General features: G+C 44.0%; 1 protein-coding gene and 1 long non-coding RNA gene across 2 annotated transcripts in view; both read right to left on the reverse strand.

Annotated features, from left to right (window-relative positions):
- Window positions 1-12,753, reverse strand: part of LOC127596244 (protein bicaudal D homolog 2-like) — a 34,422-nt gene that overhangs the window by 17,897 nt on the left and 3,772 nt on the right. Inside the window, exon 2 of the mRNA XM_052058515.1 lies at window positions 3,147-3,359. Within this exon, the coding sequence (XP_051914475.1) occupies window positions 3,147-3,359 (213 nt within the window). The remainder of the gene's footprint in view (window positions 1-3,146; window positions 3,360-12,753) is intronic.
- On the reverse strand, window positions 132-3,133 carry LOC127596270 (uncharacterized). Its single transcript, XR_007961427.1, has 2 exons — window positions 1,400-3,133; window positions 132-779 (listed from the first exon to the last, which is right to left on the reverse strand). It is a non-coding gene; the product is annotated as an uncharacterized LOC127596270 (long non-coding RNA).

The following is a 12,753-nucleotide window of genomic DNA, read 5'->3' on the forward strand; positions in this document are numbered from 1 at the left end:
ATTGGCATCAGAGACAGCCTTATTCGATTTAGCTGTGATGTGCGCAATGCGCAGATCTAGTCTCTAGCTCTGCTGATGCCATGAAAGCGCTCCCCTTTGAGGAAACACAATTGTTGCTTTTATTCTACAAGGATATGAATTATTCAGACATATTTATGTCTCGGGAAAGGACCACTGTCCCCCATGAAAGCAAATTCACTCCCATAAGCCTGGCTCTTTTGCTTTGGGGCAAAGATTTGAGGCTTCTTTCCTTCTTTTTCTTGCCATTTTCATCTCCTTCCATAACCCCGCTCCCTTCCTTCCTTTCGCCGCTTTGGTTTCTGGGCTAATTTAAAATCAAGGAGACAAAAGCCTCTTTGGAGTCTGGTCACAATGCCACCGTTGGTGCCCATGCTGCCTCCACTTGCCTGCCACACAAAATCTGCCAAGCACCCGCTGAAGCACCATTAGAGGCGTCATTATCCGAAATGGATGGGGCTATTCAGACAGTCGAATGAAACCAATTGGAATTGGCGGAGGCCCATCGTGCTGGATCGGTGCGGATGACACAGCAATGCAGGCCCCACGAGCAAAATGCTTGGTCGCCCTGCTTTGGCACTGTAGCAGGAATTTATTTGCAAGTGTAAACATACAAGAAATTCTCGACATCTATTCGGCTCAGGATGCACCTTAAACATACTGTGCTTAAATGACTTGCATTTGGTGTCATACTTAAATTCTTAACTCAACACAATTCAACAGGATTTATAGAGCACTTGAAAACAGCCACCGTGGTTATACTGTCAGAGATTTTCTCGGACAAAGTTAAAGAAACGACTCGGCACACAGGAAAATTGTCTTCAATATCGGCGGGAGCGGACCTCTGAGAGCGAACGACGGTTGTTGCTCCGCGATCACACTCAAAGTCCCGTCTCTGCGAGTTCCACATTTTATTGTAACATATGCAAAATACAAGAAAAACACTGCCCCCGATATTTGCATAGCGCACCCCCGGTCGGGCCTCTCAGTAGTGATTGGTTACCTGTTTTTCAACCTCGAACCACCAGTACATTGGCGCCTTTTCTGGCTGGTCTACATCGAATTAGCATGCTGTAGACTTTGCGGATGGTCAATGTCGTCTGGGCGCGACGAGTGTTCTCAACTCGTCTTTTGTCGCTCAACCGCTGTTCCCGAATTATTCATTCCCCTTTTGTGACCGAGTTTCGCCTTCTCCCCTGTGGTCGCCCACCTGTATTGACGTGCTAATTGTGGACTTCAACAGCCCTGCGGCCAGGTGGCCGGCGCCTTTGTGTGTAGGCATTTGGGGGTGGTGGATATGCACCCAAACGCTTCGATGTGCCCAAATAAATGAAACTTTAAACATGATACATTTTTGCTCATAGATTCTTCTAACATATACAAAGTGTTACACATGGAGCAAAAACAATTCATATGACAACAACCCTTCTTCAGGTCCCAAAAACTTGCCTGGTCAGGGGTGACCGGGCAATCCCAGCTCGAGGACCTCAGGTATCTATTTCCCTTCCCTGAGATCTGAGGCAAGCTATCTCAGTGTCCACTTTTAAATCTCCTCCGAAGATTAACTGTAATTGTTTGACTTTTCACCATGAATAAGATTTTTCGAATTTTTAAACGTTTGAAACATCAATGCTCTATTGAATCAAAATCTCGTGAGGCGCATTTGGTTTCCGTGACAACCAAACCACACCAATGCAGTGCTCAGCAGCAGTTGACCCAATTAAAAGGAGGGACTCAGAGATTTTCAGAACTTAAATCGTCGTGAGCAACATGCCATTTTTAAGTCTTTCACTAATCTCAGTCAAGAAACACTGAAGACATCTGTCTCCAGCAACGAGTGATAGAAAACAGCACTGATTGCCTGCCGCTATATTACTACGGTCTGTTAATAAATATATTTGAATTACTATTTTATCACCAGCCTACACTGCATTTATAAATTTGACCTTGAGCTGCTGCTCTGATCATAAAAAGCGATGAATTAGAATAATTATGCATTTAAGCGGAAGAGAGTGAAAGTTGGATTGGGGTGTAGTTTGAAAGCAAAATGGCTTCCAGGTGAGGATGTTGTCAAAATGTTGTCAAAATTGACAAATTCAAAAAAGGCTCTGAAAGTAACCATCAAATTCTGCTCTCCCCTCACTTTGCTCATCTCTTTAGATCCCTTCAGGTCTCCGCCATCCTTCAGTTAAACGAGGCCTCTCCAAAGCTCTTCACGCTTGATCGCTGCTCTCCCCATCACTAGCTCCATGACACATCATATGATCAAAGACATGCAAGGCACACTCTGCGTCTGCATTGCTCTCCTGTCTCCTCTAATGAGGTCAGTTGTGAGTGCAAGTGATGGATGCCATGACAGGGTGAGACTATTGTCCAAAGTGGGGCAGAGACAATAAGGGTATGCATTATCAACGTTTGGGGAGCTGACGAGGAGAATGTGTTGGATAGAATGCGTAAAAAGCAATTCCCTGCCTAGGACTAGCATTAGGTTATTTTAGCTCTGGACATGTTTCACCGAGGTGCCATCACAGAGGCGTCCATGAGACTTGTCTAATTAGATTTTTAAAATTTGACTGAATTCCAAATATTATGGCGTCATGAGCATTCCATCCTTTCTTGCCATGGCCTCTGTGTTTTGCCGACTTATCTGTAATGTGAACTACACTCAGGACGTACAATAGAGGTGGAGAACATAACAAAGAGGCCAAAGGCAAATGTTCCTTCAAGTGAGATGAATTTCCCAAGAAGGAGCAAGCAGTTGAAAATAGACAAAGTTATGCAAGCTGTAATCAAACACCAGCTCCTCCAGGCTTGGCCAACACTGAAAGAATCCAAGATGACCAAATGTGTCTTGTGCACTTTCTTAGATTTCCATGAGAAACCGATCCTTGTCCATTGTGGAATGAATACAAAGTTAGTACACATGAATATGCTCCATAGCTTCACAGCACATCGTTTGAGATAGAACAGCTCTCCCATTTGCTATGCTTAGTCTGTGGATGCGAGCGATCAAATATTTTGTTTTTAAAAAAAAAATTGTAAAAGGTGAAGACAAACGACATAATACATAACGCTAATTACGAGTCTCCATTCTTAGTTGAGCAAATGAATTTGAGGTCATTTCTTACCTCTCTTATCTCCTGGGTGATTGTGCTCAGGCGTTCATTCTCAGACTGCGTATTGGTAAGCATGTTGCGAGTTTGCCGGAGCTCATTCTGCAGTTCAAGGACCCTCTGCTCGTAGTAGGCCTCCTTACAGGCCGACTCCTGGATGAGAGACTCTTCCCGGCTCTCGCCATCCGCTGCCACTTTCCGGTGGTTGGAGTAGGCTTGTCCAAATGCCTACAAAACAGGAGGACAACCTCAGTTAGAACCTACAGAAAACATATATTAAGAAAAGTAAATCACACAAACTCAGAGGGACTATTTTGCGATACGGTAAGTGGTCTATCAGTGAGGCTTAGCAATGGACTGGAGCTTGCATCACCCTGGAAAAATAATCAGTTTAGCTCCATCTGGGCCGCTTGATGCATTCCACCCCATCCCCCCCAAGCCTCACCCCTGCACGTGCACGCCAGTGACTGAACTGATGGGAAAGCACACGGGGAAAAGTAGAGCAATGGGTCTAAAGAGAGGCCTGTATTCTAATACTCTTAATACTGTCGGAGAGAGATCATAGCGGGAAGGTCACTGGCTATCTGAATGTTGTACAGATTAAGTCACTAAAGAGGGCACGTGTAATGAGAATTCTACCTTATGCGGGGATTTCAACTTCTATTGTGAGCCGGGGAAAAGTGGTAAATAAAACAAATTTGACACAGAACTTGTTTATGGCCTTTAAGGAAGCGTTCCCTCTTTCTTAAAGGCCATAAACAAAAAGGCCCAAAAAAAGGAAAGATGGGTCCAGCCAGTTGGAAGTGTATTGCTACCAGCAGAATGTAGGTTAGGCAATTCCCTCTCATTAAAATCACCTCCCAGATTTAATTCCCCACACTGTCAACTCGTCAGTGGTGTTCCACTGACAAATGCGGGTTCTTATTTTGCTTCACGGTCACATGCGTCACGTAATATTGAATCACCTGCAGGATTAATCTGACTTTGTTTGCAGCGGCATAAATGCTTTCGTTGCGGAACGCAGACCTGCATGTGAATGGCTACTGCCAGGTTTGCTCCATTTCACACCGCATTAGATTAAGCTCCAGAATTCTGTCAGAGAGAAAAAAAATTGTGGGCATTTGTATCAATTCGAATTGACCTATTTTGGAGACTTTTGGAGACAAATATGAGAATGTATGCTACTGTTTTTTTTAGATGAATCCAAATTATGACTGACTGCTTTTTGATGATGCAATTTACATGTTTCAGTCAATTATAAAACATCGACTTCTCCGTCATAACCGCATTCGGTATTTGAGATTCTAGCACTAAGTGCTTGCAGTAAATGGATCAGAATGGTTGTCAACGTTGGCCGCACGTAGCCCACGTCTGTCATACTTACATCTCCATTTGCCAACACCTTACCATGAACATACAATACAGGGATTCCCAAAGCAAAATATTATACCACATGGATACATGAAGTGCTGCTAAGGGTACCATAATCAGTACCCGCAGGCAAAACTGAATTCAAGTGTAGCACTGCACCCTATCCATTTAAAGGGGTTCTTCTAGCTATGCTTCCGCACCGAAATTTGAAGGAAATAAGCCATGTGGTTTTTGTCTAATCCTACTTGCAGACAGACAAACCAACGTTGGCAAAAACAATCTCCTTCCACCAATGAAAATAATGGATTAGTCTGAGAAGGAGATGGCGGTCGAGAGGAAGAGATTTCCTCCTTAAGTAATGCCGGTCGACCTTGCCAATAGAAATGTTGTCCCAACAAGAAAGAGCCCATCAACCAGCCTCCCAGCCAAAGGACAGTTCTGAGATCACCGCACTCTGGCATCGTTCATAGCACAACTGGTGGGGTTCAATATTTCAAAACCAAAACGTGTGTTCACCGATAGAAAATGGCCTTTCCTGTGTCGAGTCGTTGTGTTTTCCTTCCATCAAAGACTCTTTACCTTCTCATCCCTCTGGGATGGATTGTCAAAGGACAGCGCCAATCAAAGGTTTGTCCCTTAAAAGTGTGTGCACCCCAAAGACTAGAGCCTACTGCCTGAAGGCCTCTAATCTCAACGCCCAAGCATGGATTTAGGGAGGGTAACTCTGGGACACACGCCACCAAACCTCTAATCTCAGGGTGAGCTGCCAGTGCCTACCCAAATTAATATTCATCTTTATCTTGCCATATGCTGCAGTTTTGCATTGGACATGAGAGCATGGATTATTAATCTCTCGTGAAGCTAATCAAAAGATGGTCTTTGGTCGTGATTACACTGTATAGTCTGCATGGCCTGACAGATTTTTTCCTCCCATTGGAAATAAATAAATAAATTGCAGAACAGACGGTCATATCCATGGGCTCCGATTTCTGATTCCAGTTGAGTAAAAATATGGGGTGAGGCGATACACCCTGCCAGACTGATCTCCGAACAACCATGCAGGATCAAAAGGACATTATGATGGAAAAAAAAGATCACTAGGTTCACCATTGACAAATGCACTATTGCCCCCATAAACTAGAATTTCAGAAGTCGGGAAAATTTTAGCTTTGACAATCAAGACAGTAACCTTCGATTTCTCTAATGTGGACTCCAGCGATATGGTTGACTGAAAATCCAACGCAGACAGATTGAAGACCATCATTTTTTTTTTAAGTCAAGATGGCGCCCGAGTAGGCAGCCGTCAGCAAGTGCTCTCATGAGCCTTGCTTTTTTTGTTGTTCTTGTGTTTCTTTTGTCACTTTGTGTTTGTTGTTACGTCGTGTGGACTTGATGTGGACCTTTTTCAGCATTTTTTGGCCACGACATTCATCAAGGAGGAGACTCTGTGCTTGGTGGTTGCGCCTTCTCGGCAGCATGGGTATACCAGCACTGTTTTTGACTGGAGGAATGTCGGCGCCATTTGACTGTCGTTGCTGGACAGTCCCGGGGCGCTTGTGTCTTGCGCCTGTAATGGGCAGCATTTTTCACAGCCCCGCTTTGTTCAGCGGAGAGATCGGTGCTGTTGAACGGTCTGCGGCTGGATGGATGGAGGTCTTGAGGAGCCGACGATGAGAAGGAAGGAGCGTTGGCGCGGAGTGCCGATGCGGATTTGGAGCTGGGAGTCGCGGCTTGGAGTTTGAAGCGGATTATGTGGGACAGGAGAAGTGAACTAATCTCTTTTCGTCAATGGACGCTACAGCTTCGTGTTTGCTTTCAAAACTTTGCTTGTAGCAGACGTGTGCACATTTTCAGCATGATGTCTCTGATCCACTGGTGAAAGGACACTTTGATCCTCTCCTCTTTCATCTATAACTGCTTCAGACAACAAAGTGTATGCAGAAAAGTGGTGAAGATTGCACGACTGTCTCTGTCCTATGTGTTGTCTTGTGTTATTTTTGTTATTTTGACTTCAAAATGGCGCCGCGAGAGTGGCTGCCTTTCCAGCAGCTCCTATTTTTTTGTTGTTCTACTTCTTCCTTTCATACCTTTGCTGCTGTGAATCTGGAATTTCTCCATTGCGAGACTAATAAAGGTTTTCTTAATCTTTTCTTAAGAACCAATGAATCGATTCCCTTTGAGAGAATCTGATGCTGTTTTCACTGAGCTACATCAGCCATGCTTCTTCATCGAAGTAATTCTACACCCATCGTGAAAATGACGTGATTACACTGGTTACAAGATGGACGTGTAGGGAGAGAGGCTCTAAAAATATTCAGAAAGGCAACATGAACGAGCAAGTTGCTAGGCTATGGTTTGCGTTATGAGTCGGATAGAATCAACTTGACACCAGCTGCTTCTCACTTGATTGTTCAGCAACTCAAGAGGGCGCGACGACACGATAGTCAAATCTTGAATAAAAACAATGTATATTGTTGAAAACGTGTCAGAACAGGTTTGGGATGTGGCTGGAATTTGAGATTTAGTGTTTTAGACTAAAGCTGCACTGTAGCAACACCACGCACCAACTGCTCGCATAGGATTCAGACAGTTACGTCAAGTTCCTTCGGCGGAGGTCTAGGGGGTGTAGACTTGCCTGAGAAAACATGTTCCACTGCTGCCTAGGGAGCAAAGAGGATATTAAACCAATGGTCATACTTCCAGGGGATGATCATTTTAATGAATACCTTAGACAAAACAGCATCGATCATAAACACTTCCATGAATGACATCATCCTGTGGTGAAACTTTCTTGAGGCAAAATAGTGATGAGATGACACCATCAAAGCAAACAAAAGAGCAGTCCCCTCGAGATGTTGAAATCTGATATCGCAAGACGCACGACCAGACTTGAATGCGCTGGCGCTGATGTTTGGGCTTTCTTACTATTGTAGAACAACATAACGTGCTAAAAGTAGTTCAGACATTTGTATGCAGAGACCACTGGGTACTACCGCAGTTTTTCACAAAGTGCCAGGAAGACACTCCATCTGGATGCTGGCCGGGGAAGAACAGTGGAATAGGAAGGGGGAAATCAGTTACACACCGCGAATGGAATCTTCTGCCTCGTGAATCACAGCTCACGTGGAGTCAGAGCTTGCCATGATAAACAGCAACGCCATCCTCCCGCCTACTTCCTGTGGCTCCATGTTCACTCACGGGCCACTGAGCAGTCAGCTACATTGCTCCGAGATGTATTGCATTCCTTTATTAAGCTCAAGACTATCAACTCCTAACAATACAATTCTTTGGAGGGGGGCAGCGGAAGGAGGGGCTGTGGTTAAAGGCATCTTGAGAACTGCTGCATTTTTTTTAAACATGAACCGTGGTCCATCACTGCATGCCGAGCCAGTACTGTGCCCAGGAACAACACTTTTATTTTTGTAACAACATTGTTGTGTGAGGAATGCAGACCATGCCACGTGCCACTGTGCGCCGGCGGGAGTTAACTCAATTTACAGCCAGTGACTGATTAGCAGATGCAATGCCAACACCAATGGCGCTGCTCTAATGAGTAACGGAGAAGCTAATGATTGCTTTGGATTTGAGTCTTCAGTGGCCATCTGCAGAGATTTACTGCCCACTGGTTCGAGTTGTCCCCCTCCGTTTTGATTGAGTCACAGTTTCATCATCAATTCTGAATTTGAACCGGCGCGTTTTTTCCGCACAAGGGGCGGTGATCCTAGAATATTCACATAGAAAGCTCATGAAAGCAGCCTAACGGGGAGGGAGTTTGACATATTCGCTGCTCCGTAGCACTGCACCACAGTCAATTATTGCAGAGACCAGAAATTCAAGGCTATGAATGTTGAAAGTGTGCCCACCGGCCAGCGATACCGCAGCACCTGGTGCTCAGCCCTTGCGAAGAGTCTCACCTTTGTTATGGAGGAGAGGGGGAAAAGCCCGCTAGGGCTTTGAGATGCTAGTAAATCATATTAGCGAAGCAGGGCGTGCACCGGACAATAACCAAGTGTGAAGGGGATTCATACTTCCTGAAAAAGGAATATGCTTGCTTCAAGGAGAAAGGCAATTCTCCCGGAGGTATGACACTTCAAAAAACGTCTATCCTTACAGTTTGTGCATCACAAGAGGTTCTCTTGGGAAAAAAAAGGAAGAAAGCCCGAAGCGATGGAGTGGTTTGGAGTGGCTGTACAAAAAAACAAACCTATAAGCTTGTTACAAGCCAGCCTGAAAATGACATCCTCAAGCATAAAACAAAATCTTAAATATTTCCACAAGCTGCCTTTGATAACATTCAGCTGTTATTCCAGTGTACGTTCAGTGCATATTTATCTTCAACCCCAAGCTTAAAAGATTCAAGGAATATACAAAAAATCTGGACAAAATGTTAGTACCGGTACTCACCAATATCGGCACAAGAGTAAATTATCGCTTCACAGTACACCTGGAGAAGGATGATGTGACACTTCAGGTGTGTGTATTGGTGTTAGTTTCGTAGACTAAAAATTGTCATCATTCATTTCGTCACAAATGACAAAAATGAAACTAAAACAAAATGTACAAACATGCTGACATTTGTTGACATTAATCTGGGGCAATTATGCAAGTTTTTTTATTTAGCTGAAAACTAATTGCTCAGTTTTAAAGTGGCATAATACACGTATTGTCATTTCAACATTTTTTCTTGAAACAAAGTTGAATAAAGACACAGCTGTGTTAAACGTGTGTCTTGCATGTTAAAATACCCTTACAAATAGGTGTTAGACTTTTCTGTGTCAAAGTTTTGATGTATCTCGAAGAGAAACACCGACTATATTGATCATTAATTTAGTTGACAAAAATTGCTCTGTTTTCGTCGACTAAGATTGGACTAAAACTAAAATATAAACAGACAACTAAATTATAACTAAAACAAAATTGAATTTTCTTGTAAAAAAAATTAACCCTGATGTGAATGTACAGCGGCGGCCCGGGAATCCAGTGGTTAGCACATCGACTTCACAGCGCAGAGGTGCAGGGTTCGATTCCAGCTCTGGCCTCCCTGTGTGGAGTTGTTGTTCTCCCCGGGTGTGCATGGGTTTTCTCCGGGTACTCCGGTTTCCTCCCACATTCCTAAAACATGAATGGCAGGCTGATTGAACACTCTGAATTGTCCCTAGGTGCGAGTAGTGAGCGCGGATGGTTGTTCGTTTCTGTGAGCCCTGCGATTGGCTGGCAACCGGTTCAGGGTGTCCCCCGCCTACTGCCCAAAGACTGCTGGGATAGGCTCCAGCACCTCCCGCGACCCTAGTGAGGATTAAGCATTTCGGAAAATGAATGAATGAATGTACAGCTTGGCTGCTCTCCTATTTCAGAATAAAGACAGGCATTATGCCAATGAGGTCTCAGGAGTTTAATTAGCTTCTAAGTAAGGGGAGAATGTTTCGGTTAGTGTAAAACAGAATGTAATGGCAAAACTATTTTGAGATATGAATGAGAGAAATACGAGTTATAGCCAGAAGATAAATGCATTTTTGGTGTGTCGCTTTTTAGATAATGAGCCACAATCTTTTTGAACCTTAACTATCATTTAATCACAAGGAAGCATGTACTTTTGGGGGGAGGGGGGGGGGGGGGGGTGCGGGTTCACTTGTCAACTAGTAAAGCAGCATTTGAACAAAGGGAAGAAAGTGATTTGAGGGACGGACCAGAGTTTCTTTATCGTCTCTTTACAGTCTTTTTGTATGTTTATCGCTGGAATGTCCCACACTGGTTCAGGGTATCTCAAGTCGCAATGCAAAAACTGCCTTATCTCACCTAATTGATGGTGTTGGATTAGAAGGCCCATGTCCACGCAGCCTCGCCCCAGGCAAATGGCACAGTTGCTACGCTCATCACAGTGACTGAGCCTGAGGCGGTCAAAAGTGGCAAGCGATGGCAGTCAAGGCCGCAGAGAGACGCTTGTTCGAAGGGCTCATCTCACTCAGCTTGTCTATCTTCGATACTGCTCTGTCAACCATCGCTACTCTTGTCCTGTGCTTCCCCAAACTGAGATACTTGATTTGGCACATGTACAATGTACAGCAATTTTATTCTTCTTCGCATTCAACCCTACATTGGAGAGTGCCCCTTCCATTATGCACTCCATCCTTTCTGTCTGCAATCCCCATTTCCCAGAGCCCCTGAGAGTTAGTCACCTAACCACTTATGTTATTTTTGTCGTGAAACCAAGAGCCCCAACTTGTGCCATCCTCTTAAAACACACGCGCGCGCGCACACACACACACACACACACACACACACACACACAGGCTTCTTCTGCCTTGGAAACTACACACTGCAATAATCCGACGCACAAGCCTTAAAAGGACTCTGGGAAGGGGATGGAGGGAATCGCTGGGGAGTGGTTATGGTGGACAGATTGCAGACACTACTGGTCTCTGATTGTGTCCTAGCATCAAGAAAAAAGGAACCCTCAAGGAAAAGCGGTAATCTTTTTAAATTGCTCAATTAAAATGAGGCGTTCCCTTTCAGTTTCTGCTCTTTGGTTTCATTAATTTAGAGAGACGGGAACCAGTGCTCGGTCACACTGACAAAGAGTCAAAAATATAATCCAAGCCATGAAAATGAATGGTTAAACTATCCATCCATGATCTGGTTCGCTTTATCCTTGCGAGGGTAGCAAGCGTGCTGGAGCCAATGCCAGCTGATTTCGAGCAATACAGTACACCCTGAACTGGACACACATAGACAAACAAACCGTATAATTGTACAAATGGCTGTGCTAGAGAGTTATTAGGGTAGCAAAAAAATTACGCTTAAATTCAATTGTCGAGGCTATGACATGGAAATGCAGCCAAATGGGTGTTGGTGTCGACTTCCTCCATGTTTCTGGCTGAGGTGACTTCACTGCTGAGCAACATGTGATCATTTCCTCTGATCCATTTCAAGATATCCGGCCTATTGTGAGCCATAATTCACATGCTTCCCACTGCAGTTATCTTTCAAGAAAACAAAGTTACCTTTCACATAAACAGGATGTAGATGAGGCAACAAAGGAGGAGCTTGCGGACTATATTTCAATATAAGGACGATTTATCAGGCAAGAACATTGTCATTGCCTATCTCTTCACATTCCTAGTTTGTTTTTGTATGTTCCTGGAACATTATTCTCTTTTCCCCCTGTATTAAATTGGTAACATTAGAAACATTAGCAGCCGTAACTTGACATTCCCATTACTGCAAATTAATTCATTTTAAAATCCAGGAAGTTGCCACTGTGTCAGCACAGATATGACTGAACACGACCGAAAACAAACTTTTTGATGAGCATGAAGGAAAAGATGAATTCTTGGAAGTCATGCTGTGAAAAAAATCTAATATTCTGCACGTCTTAAAAATGAAATTCCCAAAGACAAATTGGTGAGAGGGGACCTTGTTTCTGTGGTTTAGACACATGTCTGACAGAAGAGAAACGAAGACAAGGGAAACATTGTATTGTTGCACAGTATTTTCAATGACCTCATCATCTGCTTTTAGAGCTCAGGAGTCTCCTGTAACCGGATTCCAGACTGGTTGAACCGTGCTAGACTGCCTTGAAGTGAATTCAGACTATCTATCCAGTAAATGATGATTCAATATACTGTGTGTGTGTGTGTGTGTGTGTATATATATATATATATATATATATATATATATAATTTTTTTTAGGGGAATTTAGAAAAGATTACCCCTCAACTGCACACCCATATATATATATCTATATATATATATATATTGCGCGTCGTCCCGCACGCGGTCTGTCCTTCCGTCTGTCCCTTTTCAAAACGTACCTACTTCACCGCGCCGCTGCGCGCCGCCACTGCGCGCCGCCACTGCGCGCCGCCACTGCGCGCCGCTCAGGCAGTGGCTCACTACGATCGCGCGGGCATCTTAGCGAAAAAATGTTGTCTACCCACAAGCATTGCAATGAAATTGTTAGTTATTTAGTAGAGCTAAACATCTCTTTATTTTCGCGATAAGCAATGAAGATGAACAAAAAGTTTAACAAAGCAACAACACTTTTGTGGGCCGAAGGCCCACCTTACCAGCCTTCCGCAGGAACTAGCTGATGAGCCGCCCGGAGGGCGGCGAACCACCACCTTACCAGCCTTCCGCAGGAACTAGCTGATGAGCTATATGGGTATATTTTTAAGTGGAAAAAGTCGGTTCGATACACTTGCATCAATTAAAAAACAACAACAATTTTCCGAATACAAATTGTTTTTTCATC

This window comes from Hippocampus zosterae, chromosome 2 (assembly GCF_025434085.1).
Source record: "Hippocampus zosterae strain Florida chromosome 2, ASM2543408v3, whole genome shotgun sequence".
Taxonomy (NCBI): domain Eukaryota; kingdom Metazoa; phylum Chordata; class Actinopteri; order Syngnathiformes; family Syngnathidae; genus Hippocampus; species Hippocampus zosterae.